We start from the raw sequence: 17,786 nt of genomic DNA, 5'->3' as shown, positions 1-17,786 counted from the left end.
TGTTAAATCAAAATATTAATTTATTTTTAAAAAAAATCTTACTAACCCAGACTTTTGAACAGTTACTGAATTATCATTTGGGAATGTAACAAAATATATGTAATGTCTAAAATGTATAATGATCAAAGTCTTTCTCATGTATGTGAAAATAAATTGTCACCAAGTCTCTTAATTTCCCACTGAGGTCAGGTATGTGCGTGCTTGTCTAAAGAAAGATCGATTGGCCAAGTGCCCCAGTTTGGCTGCCAAGAGAACAGGACTGCTAGAAGGTCCTGATGTTATAATATAACCCCTAGAAAAGAAGAACCACACAAACTCAACTGACAGCGGTCTTAATTCCTTGACCACCCTTTACAGAAAACAAAGGTTAGATTATAAGATATTTTTCAGTGATTGTTTATACACAGATCATTTATTTCAATTTCAGACTCGATTCAACTTGTTGCTATTCTGAAGTCGGTAAAAAGCTTGTCCGCTTCGCAAGAGAGGCAAAGGGCTATTTTTATATCAGCGATGTTCGCCCCCCTCCCTTCTCACCAGCTCTGAGTGACAGCACAGCTGTGATGAACTAGTTCCTACCTTCATCCAACAAGAGATTCCACTTCATAGGGAGACGGTGGGTATCTCTTCTCTTTCCCTCTCTATTTTAACTTCCTTTATGGCTGCGCCCCTATCACCAGCATCCAGCTCAGGGTGTGGGAGGTGATCTGTGTGTATTTGTGTGACACACTCAGCTCAGGTGGGCTACTAGAAGGACATAGTTGCAGTAGTAGTTGTCTTCTCTGAGGGGGCCCTGTAATAACATGGACCGTGTGAACTGAGGGCCCCCCAGGCCGACAAACTGAACCATAGACGCAAGCACAGACCGCACCATGGTGGCTGAGGAGGTTATCATCACCCTATCCGGAGGAGCACCATGGGGCTTCCGACTACAGGGAGGAATCGAGCACCAGAAGCCTCTGCAGGTCGCCAAGGTATGATTGCTGGAAACGCATCGGAAAAAAATGAACTTAAAATGGGTGCACTATACTTAACTTTAAGACTTTTAGGCCTGGTTTCACAGACAGGGCTTAGACGAAGCTAGGGTTAGTTAGTTCCATTAGGTCATTTAAGTAGCTTTAATAAACGTGCCGTAGAAAAAAAAACGTAACTGGTGTGCATCTTGAGACAAAACAGTGACATATTTTAAGATTTTAAATAAAGATTGAAGAAAGATTTTATTCTTTGCTTTCAGTTAAAACAGCTCAAACTGTTCTGAGGGGGGAGGGGGGTTCTATTCAGTTCTAAAGAAACTTAAGGTGTAATGGACACCAGAAGCGCCGGCCCCTGCACTATGAGTGTGGTGTGGAACTGATCCTTTACCAAAAAAGTAAAATGATTCAAAGAGCTGTGAACTTGCAAGTACTATCAGAACTGCAGACAAACTCCTTAACATTTTGAGTCCTAAATAGAATGTGCACTAACTGTAAATTTAGTTGTAGTAATAATTCAAGGGTATAGGCCTATATTACTAGTAACAAGACAAGCTTGTGGAAAAAATCTTTAGATAATTAGCTAAAATATTTGATATGCAATTTCTGATTGAAGTAGCTCATGAGCAGCGACTGTGTCAAGTGTTTCTAGTACATGTATTAATCTTGTAACAACAGTGCTAATGGACTATTTTCTGTCTATCTGTATAATAATGTAATCTGTTTATGGTAGTTTTATGCATCCATTAGAAGTATTGTTTGTTATTGGTAGCTAGATGCTTGTCATCAAAAGGAAATTAGATTAAACTAATGGTATGGATGCAGTTTAGACAGGGCAGTTTCCAGATCCAGTTACCCACCAGGTCTTGAACCTGTACCTCTACATTTACAACCTGTATCCCAAAAACCACAGGCAACATGATAAGGATCCGAAATGGAAAACCAGATCACTGACCCATATTCCATGTTGCTTTAGTCTGTTTTGCTCAATCCATGGCCAAAGGAGCACACATACTATAAAATGTTATTTTAAAGCTGAGGTAGGCAATTTCAGAGACGCCAGTAATAGAAAGCTAACTTTGAAAGCATTAGATCCCATCCCATTCCCACCTTCCCTTCAGAGCGTCTCAAAAGCTCTGCCCCCTCCAAAACACATGATAGTGCTCAGCCAGAGCAGAGTCTGCAAACCATCACGAGAAACGACGTTAATTTACCTCATGTCTCAAAGCACATAACATTACGATAATAATGAATGTAAACAACTTAAAGAGCTCTAACTTGTACAGGGTTGCCAACTCTCACGCATCTGGCGTGACACTCACTCATTCAGCCTCAATCTCACGTTTTCACGCTCAACAAAGAAATCTCACGCTAAATTAGACATTCTTCTGTGCTGTATTTTTTTCACTCATGTGCCTAATTTCAGAATTAGGCTAATATAAGCAAGTTCAGGCTCTTAACTACTTATTGGACCCACTGCATTTTCTCACGCAGAGAAAAATCGCGGACAAAGAGGACACTGACACCGACAGACTAGACAGAGAAGGTTACTTTTGATATGGAACAAATTCTCAGCTGTCAGATTCTGTCAATATTTCCAACGTTTTGGCGCTTTTAAATGTGACAGATTGCTGTAGCGCGTCAGTTCAAACGGCACGTGAAGCCTCGTTGTTTTGGTTAAAAAGTTACGGTGGTGCTTGTCTTGCTGTTTGTTTGCGGCACACGACTGTCTGGCTGAATCCGAAATCACCCTTTAAATTCTTAATCATTATTCCCTACGTTAGTCCACTAATACAGTTTACTTGAAGGAGTAGCCTAAATGAAAATGAGTGAGCAAATTTGGGCAGCCGTTGAGTGTAGCCTATCAGCTGTAGGGCTACACTCATTATTGCGGTGCAATCCGGGAAAAGAGTCGAGTGCACTCGATAACGTCCACTATAGTTTTGAACACCACTACAAATGGCTGTCCCCTCAAATAATGCCTATTTGAGGTTATGGGGGAGAATTCGGACATAGACATAGACTCATAGGGACACGCTGATGACGTGAATTCTGCACTGAATATTTGGGGGAAAGAATTTTGGTCCTGAGACTTCCACAGAAGATGTACATTTTAAAATATTTAGACCACTTCTATTTTAGATTGCTATCAGGATATGAACAGCATTTCAAAAAGGTTTTATGAAAAACATTACCTACCCTAGCTTTAACAGTCAGGTATATTGATTCAGGAGCTTTCACGGCATTAAAGAGCAGAGAATGTAAAATGTCATACACATCACACTGTTCTTATTTAAAGTATAAATGTAAGTATTTATCGACGGATTATTGCAGCTTCAATAATACGTGCAACCTGTCACTCTGTGAACAAAACCACTGAAATCAGAGCCTATTGTCCTGTGCTGAGTAAGAGGACAGATAGGACAGGAGTTGGAGCAATAGCATTAAAGGTCTGAGAAACACAACTAACACACTGGCACATAGGGTGTGTCTGTTAACTGTTTATGCCAGCCTACTGTGTCGTTTTCATTCTGATTTAGACATCATTCACAGTGTAAATATTAAGATAAAATTATCTGAAATAAAAAAAACAGTATTATGAACAATGTTGCACGTTTTTTGCTGGCTCATCTCACTTAGTAGCAGAAACATTTATTGATTGTTAAAGAACTATATTTTTTATTTCGAAATATATTTTGAATTGCATTTATGGGTGACATAATGGCTCAGTGTGTAGCACTGTTGCCTCACATCAAGAGGTCCTTGGTTCAAGTCCTGGCTGTGTCAGGAGGCCTTTCGAAGTGGAGTTTGCATGTTTTCCCAATGTTGATGTGTATCCTTTGGTTTCCCTTACAATTCAAACACATGCAGGATAGGTGAATTGTAGACACTAATTATGAAATTTGTAAATGCATATGACCAAATTCATGTCACTCGTTGTGATTGCAGGTCTACTTTTAATGATATTCATACTTTATCAACTTACATTTAACCTATAGGTGCGTAAGCGAAGTAAAGCATGTCGGGCCGGACTACGTGAGGGAGATGAGCTGGTGTCCATCAATGAGAATTCCTGTGGGAGTCTGTCGCACGCCCAGGTCATGAACCTGATCGACTGCATGCCAGGAATGCTACACATCAGAGTTAGGAGGTAAACCATCTTTTACTTTGCCATTGCTTATGTGTTTGTTTAACTCAAATGGGAGCTGAAAGTAAATAATTGTATTGACTGTATTTAGACCTCCAAGCCAGGGCTGCTGTGAGATATTGTTTCTGACCACCCCTGTGCTATTTTACCCCCCTCACATGTCTATCAGGGCACCGGCTGGCTTCCAGTCGGTGGTTCTTGTTGCTCGAGCTCCTTCTCCCCGCATTGATAAAGAGTACCGTGCTGCCCTTAGGGCTATGTCACCATCCAGCTCCCGACCTCACCAGTCCAGTGTGCGGCAGATACACCGTGAAAACCCGATGTCCCCGACCGGACGCAGTGGACTGACCTCCCCGCCGGGCAGTGAAGCCTACTACGGAGAAACGGACAGTGATGCAGACGTGGCTGCTCATGAGAGGCAACGCAAACCAAAACGACGCAGTCCCAGCAATTCACCTGGCAAGGCTACTCGAGCCTCACCAGAGGGAGCAGAGACTTCAGAAATGAGTGGGTATGACAGTGCCTCGGATGCCCAAATGTACAATCTTTTGGGACCTAATAAGAGGCAAGACGCATTGCCTGGTGTAGCCCGCAGAGAAGTGATTTACCAGCCCCCTCCCCATGGAGCCTGGTCCTCACAGACCTCAACGGAGACCTCATCCATGAGTGCGGATGACCAAAACCCACGAGAAGCGCTAATGGAAGAAGACAGTGGGTTTCAGGAGCCCTCAAACCTTCCCCCTCTGGTTTCTCTAGAGAGAGCCAAAGAAGCTCTTATGCTGAGCTCTCGTAGTCAGTTGGTTCCCATGGTTGGTCCAGTTGACAATCCAGTGGATGAGGAACTCACATTAACATACATGGATAAAGCAAAACAAGCAAGTGAGTATAGTGAGATTGTTGCTCTTGTGATTGACTTACTGTCATGAACACCTGCTTTGTAAATATGTTCTTAAAGTCACTGTTTGTGGTTGCCTGCATGCATACCCTTGAAGAAAAAAGGGTTGATCATACTGAGTAGCCCCCACCAGTGTCTATATTTGTCCTGTGGCTCGCAGGATTGATAACCTGAGCACTGCTTTGCATGAGCTGGCAGAAGCATCTTCAGCTGCTAGCTCATATCAGGTGACAGTGTGCCTCACAGGCCTCGTTCTCTTCACCTATATTCTCAGCTGAAATATTGGACAGTATTGTTAGTATTCTCAGTATTGTTTTCAGACATGAACAGCCAGCATCTGGCTGGAATGGAATTTAGAGTCACTTAAATGTAATCAGTATAAGTCACAAATAAGCATACTTCAGAAGACAGGTTAGTGTCAATAAAATGAGATACGCACCATTAGTTACACAGGTTTTACATTCCAGTTCCTGGACACTAGTAATGCAGTGTCTGTGCACTGGTATGACACTGATCCTGGACTGCAGCTCTGGAATGTGTGTTTGTTGATCCCAGATCAGGTGGTAAACAACACATTGGCATCTGTGTTTATGCTGAGATTACTTGCTGTGGAATCTAGTGTGCTATTAATAGAATATTAAAGTTAAATATATATGAAAAATATGTACGATGATAACCATTCATTCATTTAGTGCAAACATTAGATTCAACAGTTATTAAATCCAACAAAACGGCTACACCTCATGATTTACATAAATTCTAGTTCAATGAATTCCCTGTTATGATAATAGTTAGGTTTAGGGATTAAGTTAGAGGTGAGACTTAATGGTTAGTTTTAGGTTTGGGTCATGTGCTGCAGTACCATTTTTATAAAGTCTACAAGCATATTCAGAGCTACAGCTATTGCACTGACATTTCAAGCAACAGCATAAATAAACAGTCATAAATGTAATCTATACACTAAACATTCTCATTCTCTTCTCAGGGACCACAATTAAGCACTGGTAAATAATGCATGTCCCCATTGTAGACAAATCAATTTGGCACCATGCTATTTTTCTCTAATTGCTATTAATTTAATGAGTGGCTCTGATGCTAAATGCTTTGATTTAAAACACATTTTTACTGAGTTATGATGTGAAAACTGTTAAAAGAACAGTTAGAAGCTCTTTAACTATCCTAACTCCTCCTAACAGAGGAGTAAAATTTAGCAAGTATATGGACATTGAGGGGCACTGATTTTGCACAATAATACAGGCCTAATGAAACTGACTTTATTCAACACTATATCTGACTGAATAAAGTGAATGGTGTAAAGCCATAAAAATCAATTTATAATTAAATTTTGTCTGAAACCTTTCATCTCATGTTATGCAGAATTGAACCGTGGAGAGACGGTCATGGACAAACAGGTGAAAGAAGCTCGGTCCAAGTGCCGCACCATCGCCTCATTACTGACGGATGCACCAAACCCTCATTCAAAGGGTGTTTTGATGTTTAAAAAGCGCCGGCAACGCTCCAAGAAATACACACTAACCAGTTTTGGAAGTGTTGATGAGGACATGAGGCAAGACTCTCAAGAAGAGGATGGCATATTTCCTGGAAGCGAATCAGAATTTGACGAGGAAGGTTTCTCTGCTGCACCGGACACCACATGGGACAGCGACTATCTTGAGATGCTAGAGAAAAGATCTGCTTCCAGGGGTCAGGAAGGAGAGGGTGGTGCTCTCAGTCCTGGTTTGAGTGATACTTCTGGGAAGGGGGCACAGTTGTTTGAGCAGCAGAGGAGAAGGGCTGAGGAACATGCAAAGAAAATAGAAGAAAAGATACAAAGCCAAATGCTGGGCATTGTACTGAAAGAGACGCAATCACTTCCTCAACTACAGACACTGCAACCTCAACCACAACCAGACTTATTGACAAAGCCCAATGTCCAGCCACCATCAGTTGCTCCGAAACCTGCCAGACCTTCAAAAATACTACATCACGAGGTTCCACCAGCAGAAACACAAAACATGACACAGATTAGCACACCTAAGGCCATTTCTGCTGTCTCTGTTATGGTTAGCAGGGATACTTTAAACACAATGGTGCCAGCCCCCTCTGTGTTGCCCGAAACTAATTCCTCAGTACCTTCTGGTGAAACTGTGATGCTTCCACCACCAACTCCTCTACCAGAACTACCTCCCAGCTCTGTGTTAAATAGAACTGCCCGTCCATTTGCCCCAGGCTGCGTTATCAATCGGGCAGCCACAGCTCCTGTTGTGTTTCGCCCTGCAGTCAGTAGAAAGACACCCAGGCCTGTTTCGGTGGCTGTGGTGGTACCATCATTTTCTGCAGCATCAGAAGAGCATGCCATGGGTGTCACCCCTGTCTCATTTGTAAGCCAAGTCACAATGAATCAAATGAGTGAATACGTCCCTTCTGAAACGATACCTACACAGCCTTTTATGCCTGGACAGTCTGTTCCTCCATCTGCTTCTGTATCCATGGAATCATATTCTCAACCTGCTCTTCACTGCTCCTCAGTGGAAAACATCCAGGTTGCATCAGTTCCACCTCCCATTGTTCAAAACAAAGAACCTACCTTTCTTATAAACGACATAACGACTGTTCCTCCTGCAATCCCTATTGGCAACATGGTAACAACTTCTGAGACCCCTACAAGCCCTGTTACTTTGCTGTCACCAATAGTTTATCATGAAAAAAACTCTTCCTCTGGTGGCCGCACTGGTATTCTCCGAGAGTCCCAACGCCGTAGTGCATACAAGCCAATGTTTAAGATACCTGACAGCAAGAAGAACTCACCAAACCCTGAACTATTGTCTATGGTGCAGAACCTAGACGAAAGACCCAGGTGTGTATATTCTGAACCTGAAGATATTACCCACGACATGGATGACAATAGGACAAGGGTCCCACCGCCTGTGGCTCCTAAGCCACGGGTCATCCCAGAAATGTCACAGATCCCTCAAGCAGAGGGAAAAGGTGCAGAGCTGTTTGCTCGTAGACAGAGTCGCATGGGTTTGTTTGTTGTAGACTCTCCACATCTGCAGCTTGCACCTCTACAACCCCAACAATCCCAATCAGTCATAAACTTGATCCAACCACGGGAACCCTCGCCAACCCCATCACAATGGAAGTATTCCCCTAATGTTCGTGCCCCTCCACCAATAGGTTACAACCCCTTGCTGTCTCCTTCCTGTCCTGTTGGGGTGCAGCGTGGAGGTGCCAAGGTGTCTGAGGGAAGTTTCAAAGGAAGTAAGGGTACTTATGGTGTCCCAAAAGAGGGTATCAAGGTCTTGGACTTCATGAGGCGGCAGCCTTACCAACTGAACTCTGCAATGTTCAGTTCTGGTGGCGGCATTGGCACACAGTCTTCGATCCCCTCCTACCAGAGGCAACAAAAGACGGGTCACACTCTGACACCACCCAAGCAGATCCCAGTAAAGGCGGCACGTGTGTATGAAATCAAACGTTTCTCCACTCCCACCCCAATGTCAGCACCAACTCTCAACCCCACAGTGATTGTACCACGCTCAAGGACCACGCTTGGCGAACACTTCTCTCATTCTGACCTGACGTCCCCTACACCTGAACCTGTGCCCGAATCAATTTCAGCACCTTCAAGAGCCCCAGGGCTCCCAGAGCTCCCCAAACTTTCAGCTGTGCCCATCCCTCACCCCATGCCGTACTCACCCCCAGCTCCCATGTCAAGTATGTCAAGCCTAAGCTACCCAGGGCTCCAAGCTGCCCAACAGTTTAAAAGTGCCCCTGAGTTAAGTGCCCTACCACCAAACCCCTTAAAGTCTCATATTCAAGTTCCCAAACCTCACTTTATTGCAACAAGAGGGGGTATCCAGCCCCGCGTCTGGAGGCCTGGAACCCTACCTCACTGACAGTATTAATTTATATGTGGAAGAAGGTAAACCATCTGCTTCTGTTCCAGACTCAAAATTCCTACTTTGATCAGTGTTAACATCTGATTAATATAACTTGAAGAAAAAAATAAATTATATTTATATAATATACTGTATAAATAAATAAATTATATAATATACTATGGAGTATATTAACTTTGTTTTGAGAGTGTTTTTCAAGACTTAACTGAAAAATCCAAAATTTCTTCAAAATGTTCATCAATAATTTTTAAACCTCCCATGTTAAACATTTTGAAATCAAAATTGAACCTACATTGATGCATTTCTCAATGCATGTTCCTGGTCTTAATGTGAACAATGTATCTACGTTATGCAAAGAAAAACATTGTTTGGCTTTGTAAACTTCAATCGAAGTATAACTTGCTCTTCTCTGAAATGACTGTGTTGACGTCTTTCAGTCTGTGTGGGCAAATTTGATATTAACCAATAGCCAAGTAGCTACTCAGGCATTGTTTAAGCAAACTCACATTTGGTCTGGCTCCCTGGTGTGTAATGCCCATTATTCTCAATCCAATCAGTTGCATTATGTATTGTTTCTTTTCTCATTGCATATCTTGTTACATTTACACATCAGGTAAGGTTACAGCAGTAAAAAGGGTCCTAACAATTTAAATACTAAATGTAATTATAATTATTGTAAAGCTATTGACAGTCATGTGTCAGAGTACTTATTTATCTGTGACTGCTAGACAACAGAGGTTTGCAGTGCAAGAATCCCAATTTTATAGGGATGAAGAAAACTACATTCTGACATGGGTGCCTAGAAAAAAACTTTCACATGGATTGGGCGGAAATAGAACATGGATTTGACTGAGGTATTTTGAGATATTTTCTTTCAAAATTTCTTCTTTAAGACATGTGTGAGTTTTGACTTTTGGCACCTCTTACATACAAAAGTGTCATCGCTTTGCAAAGCCTTGATCTACTTGACATTTTTAAGAATGAAAGCCGAGGTTTTGTTTTGATGTATGCTCTTAGGTCAATCAGAACTGATATCTCTCCTGGCAGAGCCTGAACTGAACAGGTGCATGAGGGTCACAGCCTATTTGTAGGAGCAAATTAAACAGGGAAACCAGGCTGGTTCTTTAAAATGTGCTCTGGCTGGATGTGTAGTCTTTATATCCCTGTACCTATATTTTAAAGGGGTGAGATTAATGAAAATCTTTTTTAGTAATTTTTTTTTTTTAGAAACGTATTCAAGTGGTCAAATTGTAAGTGTTGGAAAGAGTTCTAGAGACAGACATAGGCTATTTGAGCACTGAAGCAAATCTGTCGCATGAAGACAGGCGTAAAAAGTGCAAAGCCCTGTCCAGGATTATCAGAAGGTTTATTAGCCAACTGGCTTTACAAGAATTAGTCAGAATACTCAAAGCAACATGACATTTGAATGGCATGTGTGACAGTGAGAGTGAGGCTGATAATTGTGGTTGTTTTTGAATGTGTTCCTCAAAAATATTGCAATGTCTTTAGAGAAAAAAAAATCTGAGGCCTTGCAACATTAAGGGAACAATGAATTGAGGTTAAAGGAAAGGAAATCAGTTTATATAAATGTGTGTTAGATATACAGAGACTCAGAGAGGATGAATTAATAATGATTGCAGTACTGGCAGGAGAGAAAATTTTGTTTTCTTTTTTAGAAATTAGGCTACATTTATAAACTGAATTAGAAATTGACATTGATTGAGTAGATATGGTGTTTAAAAACTGAGCTACAATTTTGTTTGTCTCTCCAGTTCGTTTGTTATAATGTTTTATTTTATAGACTAAAGTTTTACATTGTGCAGTTCTCTTAATTTTGACTGTTGTACAAATCATTTGATCAATGTGTCTGTCTTTGTAAACACTTTGTGGTTAAAGGGATAGTTCACCCAAAAATGAAAATTCTGTCATCATTTACTTACCCTCAAGTTGTTCCTAACCTGTATGAATTTCTTACATCCGTTAAAGTTAAAGGAGGATATTTTGATGAATATGGGTTACCAAACAGTTGATGGACCCCATTGAATTCCATTGCATGAAAAAACAACAAAAACAACTATGGAGGTCAATGGTGCCCCACAACTGTTTGGTTATACCAACATTCTTCAAAATATCTTCTTTTGTGTTCAGCATAAGAAATAAATTCATACAAGTTTGGAACAATTTGAGGGTGAGTAAATGATGACAGAATTTTCATTTTTGGGTGAACTTTCCCTTTAATGTATCTGGCGATTTTGCTTTTTGCAATGCGTATAATGTGCTCAGCTGAACTTTTGACATATGCGATTCTAACTGAAAGACAAGTGTCATGTATTTCTAATACAGTCAATAATTTGAATAAAACTTCAAATTTCACACAGTGTCTCTGTCTCATAAGCATCAAACCGTTGCATGTAATTCAGACATGATCCTAATGCCTCACTTTACTCTCAAGCATAATGGTGTGTGAATTATGAAAAAGGCCAAACTCGTTTAACCAAGGCCAAACTCTTTGGCATGTTTTAATAGTTGATTAATTTATTTGAAGAAAAAAAATATATCAGTATCAATGTGTCCCTTTTAGAAAGACTAAAACTACATGGTTCATGCAATGAATGTGACTAATCACCACATGGTGGCGCTTATGCTCTACATTTTACAATTTAAATCAGGTTATGTAATGGAACATGAGAGTGAGCATTTCAGCGTTTCTTATTTAAAAAAAATTACACCTGCTGTTATCTTTATAATTTTAAATCACAATAACTGACATTTATATAGTGCCAAATTTATAATCAACTCTCTTTTTTTCTAAAACTTAGTAGCGGTGAAGTGTGGTATTGCACACTGTTAGTGAGACGACTACAACTGAACCTCCTCCTATATTTAGGACTGATAATGTTCAGGCACTTTTTATGGCTGCTCCAAGCTTTCCCTATTTAGATTCAATTTTTGAGTGGATCCTTCCTGAATTGAAAAAGATTCACACACACACACACACACACACACCTTAAAGGTTCTTTCAACCCAGGCCGTTATGTCAAACTAGTGAGATTACACTCTGTGCAAATTTGTGAATTTCACCACTAATTGTCTCATTCACACTACAACTATTTAGAACCATGTTGGACTGAAGTTAGTTGACCCCTCTGAGTGCTTAAATCATTATCATAAAAATAAATTTAGCACAGTTAGGGGGCCCGCTGTTGGATTTAAAAAGTGAAAATCCTCTCACAAGTGGAAGGTGATTAACCAAAGAAGAAAAAGTGCAAATCTACCACAGCCATTTTGCCTCTTGAAGCTATTTGATAACTATGTGCAATCACCCGGTCTCTCTCCTTCTCTCTATATTTAGCCAATGAAGCATCTGCAAGACAGATATTAGTCTCTTGATATTCCCATCAGCAAAGTGCTGTGCAGACCAATTGGGCCCCCCTTACCCCGCACTCCCCCTTCTTACTCTCCCTCCCCCCACGAAGATCTGTCATCCAAGTCCCGACTGGATTTTGCACGCCTTGGGTTCTTGGTCCAGCCACACAGGTCAAAGGTACCAAACTTCTTAGCCACAAGCCTTTTCCTATTTTCACTGTACCTTTGAGACCACTTCTTGTAAGCAGTCTAGAGCCTTGGTAAGTGGATTATGTGATTTTTTTCGGTCACTTAACTAACCGCACAAACTGTTCAACTAACAGCTGCACTCAGAGTTTGCAAGCACTGACAGCATTTTCTCATTGCAAATGTGCTTTGATTGGAATAATCCAGCTCGAATGCTCCATTTGCCCTGTGCCTTTTTGTTGCCAGAAAGTGGGAATGTGCTGTGAACACTCCCACCCAACCTGGCTGACGATTTTATATGGAATGCAAAGCATACTGTACAGCTGGGGGAACTTAAGCCTAGTGGACCCCAGCTTGTGATTATTTTACAGGGTGGGTCAGTGCGCCCCCCTCGTCTCACCACACATCAATCCGTGGTGTCGATTCAGTTTGAGGGAGATTTCCGATTTCTACAATGCGATAAGTCATCGTGTAGGTGTGTTTATGTGTGTATGTTTGTTACAAATTCAGAGTGTCTAACAAAATAAATAAATAAATACAATGCCACGACTCCTCACTAAAAGGTCTCGCTTCAAAAATAGCCATACTGTATTGAGTTACAGTCAAGTCGATGCAGTGTTTGCCATTAACAGAGCCTTGAAAAAATAGCAGATATACTATGTGTAAGCTGATGAAATGAAAATTAAAAATAGGCCCAAACTGCACTTTACTAATGGACTTCCATGCTCAGACTTTGAAAATAGAAAATTAGGTTCAACTTTATTAATTATGACTTTATTTTATATGACATGAAATTAACAAAACAAAGCAATTATCATAAAAATGACAAAGAGCTTAATTTGGATATTCTTCAGTGTTTTAATAAGTGTCTGTTCTTCCCCGTTATTGCTCAGGGACTAACCGTGTCATCTGCAGAGTTTGCTTACAACACAAAAACAATACCTGTTCATCAATTAAAAACTACTGTAAATAGTCGGGACAAAGATGCGCTTTATCATGGTCAAATCCACTCTGATCTCTGTTTTCCCAGTCTGGAATCATGCCTCTGTCAGGAACACCAGCTCCACCCAACAAGAGGAAAAAGCTTTCCAAGATCATCACTGACCTGTCACACATAACCCAAGATGGTGAGACACACAATTTGAGCTTTATCCTTGATTGTTGGGGTCTAGGACTAAATAACTGTTGTTGTTTTTGCTTCCCATCTTTTGTCCTTCATATAATTAAAGAGTGTGTTTGTTTAGCCTTCCTGACAGGTGTTTTGAAAGATGTCATTAAAGAGATTAGATTATGACCATGCCATAATGCAGACAGTTTACAACCTGCTCAAGCGTCTGCGTAGACAGCCTGTCTTATAAGGTGTCACTTTGAAACTGTTTATTGAGAACATCATCTTAATTTCAGGATCCTGTCACTAAGGTTTCATGCGTCTGGATTTAATATGTTTTAATGAGGAGTAATATGTCAGCGATAACATGCATATTGTAGATTTCATAGCTGAAATGTCAGCTGTGTCTCTGATTATTACCAGAGCACCTCTTCCTCCCCCTCATCATTATAATCATTGGACACATACACAAAGAACATTACATAAGTGTCTCCAGTGGAAATTAAATGAAATCGATATGTTCTTTTTCATGCTTTGAACGTGAGTGAAAAATTATTGTTGTGAAAGAATGGAAAATTTAGCCAATGAAGTTTGAAGACTGTCGAGAGACTCTTGTGATCCTGGTACATGTTTGTTTTTTCCTAAGGCAACATTATTTTGATGTGAGGAAACACTTATTCCTTGTAAAAGCTATGCGGGATGTTAAATCTAATGCAGAAATAGACTTGATACATTTCAAATAAATGTATTGTTTATATTAACAGTTGTGAACTTTCCAAGGAACTGTGGGTGATTTCCCAGCACAGACAGTGGGTGGTAGGATGACTAATGGCTACTTAGTAACTGTTATGATTACAATGCAGAAAAATAGATATATCTGTATAAATATGATGACAATTGATATTAGAGAATCCAGGACCTTCTTTTCAAGCATAGTCTCATCATAATAATATCATGCACTGTTAAAATACAAGTTAAACAATAGAGAAAATTGATTACGCTGCCAAGCATGTGCACAGATAGACCCCCTTGTGTGTGTGTGTGTGTGTGTGTGTGTGTGTGTGTGTGTGTGTGTGTGTGTGCGTGTGTGCGTGTGTGCGTGTGTGCGTGTGTGCGTGTGTGCGTGTGTGCGTGTGTGTGTTTCAAATCAATTAATCACGATTCATCACATCTAACATAAGTTTTTGTTTACATAATATATGTGTGTGTGTATACAGTGTATATATATATATATATATATATATATATATATATATATATCTCTGTGTGTGTGTGTGTGTGTGTGTGTGTGTGTGTGTGTGTGTGTGTGTGTGTGTGTGTGTGTACTGTATATATGCACACATATATTTATACATGTATATGTGTATATACACACATATACGATTTGACAGCACTATTATATATTTTTCCTGAAAATAATTGCACACTTTAGAACGTTCATCAACCAGTAAGATTCAAGCTTTCATACACCCTTTATATAGTACCTTTTCTTCTAAGAGTGTATTTTATAAAAGACTTTGACCAGACTTTTTTCATTTGGTGATTTATAAACATAAAATATTTAGCAAATAATGCCTTTATTTAAATAGAGTATGAATCGGAGCCTGAGGCTTCAGAGTTTGACTTGGGGAAGAAAATCAGGGTACCCAAGGACGTCATGCTGGAGGAACTATCCCTTCTGAAGAACAAAGGCTCCAAGATGTTCAAGATGAGGCAGATTCGTGTGGAGAGGTTCATCTATGAGAACAACCCTGACCTCTTTAGTAGTGAGTCCATGGTAAGGCAGAGAGCTCTGAACATCTGTGTATATTATTCCTAATTTATGCCTGTCATTATTCCTAAATAACAGATCTTCTGTATGTCAACGTTCTACATTCATTTCTGATTCTAGATTCTGGTCATGTTCTTATTTCTTATTTAAATTGAACATGATTTGAATGCTGATTTGGAAATTCTTCCACTAATTACCATGTAACTCTGTGTAAAGGATAACCTCCAGAAGTTCGTGCCCAGCCTGGGGGGCCAGATGATGGATGTTGGTGGCCGCCTGATTGGTGGACAGATGGCTGGTCAGGCTGGTGGGACCGGCAAAGCACCAGTGCCTCCTCCCAAACCCGGAAGCTATGGCAAGGGAGCAGGGGGTGGGCTGCTAGAAGGTGGGCTCGCTGGAGGAGCGGGAGGTGCCGGAGTGGCAGGAGGAGCAGGAGGGAAGGATGGTGTGTCAGGAGATGCCTCACAGAGTGAGTAGGAACACAGATGGAATTATTAATTATTCTCGTTAATTAAAACAACAATTATTAATTTAAAAAATCTTAATTGAAATGAAGCTGAAATAAAATAAAATAAATATTAGAGGAGAAACTTACACTGAAAGACGATTAGAGATCTTGCCTTGGAACTAACTAAAGTTTATCTTTTAAGTTTATGTTGAAGCTCTAAAATAAATTGCTAAGTTGAAATGAAAACTGAAACTGAACTAAAACTAAAACTGAAATAAAATAAACATACATAGTAAAATTTAAAAAGAACAAAAACTAATACAAATGATAAAAGCTCATAAACTAAATTTTTTATAAAAACTATAGTAGTAAAATTATACTGTTGTTAAAGACACAGTTCACCCAAAAATGAAAATTCTCCCACCCGCATGCTTTATCAAACCTGTTTGACCTCTTCTGTGGAACAGAAAAAAAGTAGACTTTTTAAAGGTTTCATTTGTTTTTTGTCTATAAATTGGAAGTCAATGGAGGCAAGTGTTATTTTAGACTCCATTGACTTTCATTGAATGGACAAATCCAGTCATAGAGTTTTGAAACAACACGAAAGGTGTAAATTATAGAAGAGAGAATTGAAATTTTGGGCAAACTATCCGTTTAACTATTTTACTTATGTGACTTGATCGATCACTTTCAATCAGTTTATGGTTTATTTCTATTTAGGTGAGGAAAGTGCTCTGGAAAAGGCTAAAAAGAGGGATGCATATGGGAGAACATACATTTCGCCTTGGGAACGGGCTATGAAGGGCAATGAAGACCTTCTAGCCACAATGAAGGCTCAAATGCCAGGACCCTATTCTTATAAGGAGCTGAGCAAATATAAGAGCTTTAACAGGTGCCGTTGCATTTCTTCGCTTCCTGTGCATTCTGCAATTGTACTTTTTAGTCATATGGTCTCTTTTTTGCCTTTAATTACTATCTCTTTATCTGTCTAGGAGTGCTATGCCCTATGGAGGCTTTAAGAAGGCCTCTCAGCTGATGACCTTCCAGCTGCCAGACATCGAGGTGGCTGTTGAGGAGCCTGAAACAGCAGTGGTGTACCAGCATGATATCGGCTCACGACCCTCCTTTAACCGCACACCCATTGGTTGGGGGGGTAGCGTTGAACCAGGCAGCATTCACATGGAGTTGGATACTATACCATTTGATGGGGAGACTGATGACCTGTGAACCTATGACCCTAAACAAACCTAATTTATGCCTGTCCTTATTTCCCTGCACAATAACCAAAAACACACCTATGCACACATAGTCACAATGCAACAAACTGTAGATCCATCAGGAAAACGTTTAAAATGGGAATGGCAAACGTCTCTACTTGTACTTTTAACTTTGATTCTAAATCTGCATCTGCATGTAAGCTTTAAATGAAGAAATATGTATGTATTTTTGGATGAATTGAATGCAGGAATTATATCAACTTAAATGAAGGTGTCAGGTGGAGAATGTTTTGATTCGCTTGATATTTTGTCTGCATGTTGCACTTTAGAAGTGAACAAATGAGAATAACGTGCCATGGGCAACAATGTCTGGTTAGCACTATCAGTGATGCTTGGCACACACTGCTGTTTTTCCTATAATTTAGATAAAGGTAAACAGTTTTGAATGCATAATCTGGAACCGCCCTTTAAATAAATTACATATCATCACACTTTACCATTCATTATAATGTAATTAACATGAGTACTGATTATAGTCATGAAAATCATACTTATGATTATAATTAAGCAGGGGAACACCTTACACAGTATTGTTGTTCTTGCTATAGTATATTACTATTATAACAAATATGAAATGTTAGCACATTATGCACATTAATATACTAATCAAATCCAAACATTCATGCAAATACTTAAAAAGGTGATAAAATAAAAAATTCCAAACTGCTTTATTCACACTACATGCCTATTCTTTAATAAATGATTAATGGCTTA

At 39.9% G+C, this 17,786-nt stretch overlaps 2 protein-coding genes across 3 annotated transcripts; both read left to right on the top strand.

The window, feature by feature from the left end:
• The first annotated feature begins 605 nt into the window (after positions 1-605).
• Positions 606-9,027, top strand: synpo2la (synaptopodin 2-like a). Of its 2 annotated transcripts, none has more exons than XM_077237210.1 (4): positions 606-974; positions 3,971-4,122; positions 4,289-4,998; positions 6,392-9,027. In XM_077237210.1, exons 1-4 carry the CDS (start codon positions 873-875, stop codon positions 8,911-8,913), a joined length of 3,486 nt encoding a protein of 1,161 aa, XP_077093325.1. In that variant the 5' UTR covers positions 606-872; the 3' UTR covers positions 8,914-9,027. The 2 variants fall into 2 exon arrangements, with proteins under 2 accessions (XP_077093325.1, XP_077093326.1); XM_077237211.1 differs by having other exon boundaries at positions 727-974; positions 4,373-4,998.
• A 3,262-nt stretch (positions 9,028-12,289) lies between these two features.
• Positions 12,290-17,786, top strand: myoz1a (myozenin 1a). Its single transcript, XM_077237182.1, has 6 exons — positions 12,290-12,542; positions 13,499-13,595; positions 15,166-15,353; positions 15,564-15,816; positions 16,516-16,687; positions 16,788-17,786. The coding sequence occupies exons 2-6, from the start codon at positions 13,508-13,510 to the stop codon at positions 17,020-17,022; spliced, it is 936 nt and encodes a 311-aa protein (XP_077093297.1). The 5' UTR covers positions 12,290-12,542; positions 13,499-13,507; the 3' UTR covers positions 17,023-17,786.

Source organism: Siphateles boraxobius, unplaced genomic scaffold (genome assembly GCF_051911475.1).
Source record: "Siphateles boraxobius isolate OS27281-9 unplaced genomic scaffold, OSU_SipBor_1 20, whole genome shotgun sequence".
NCBI lineage: Eukaryota > Metazoa > Chordata > Actinopteri > Cypriniformes > Leuciscidae > Siphateles > Siphateles boraxobius.
The sequence above is the reverse complement of the archived record's forward strand: the minus strand, read 5'-3'. Positions and strand labels throughout refer to the sequence as shown.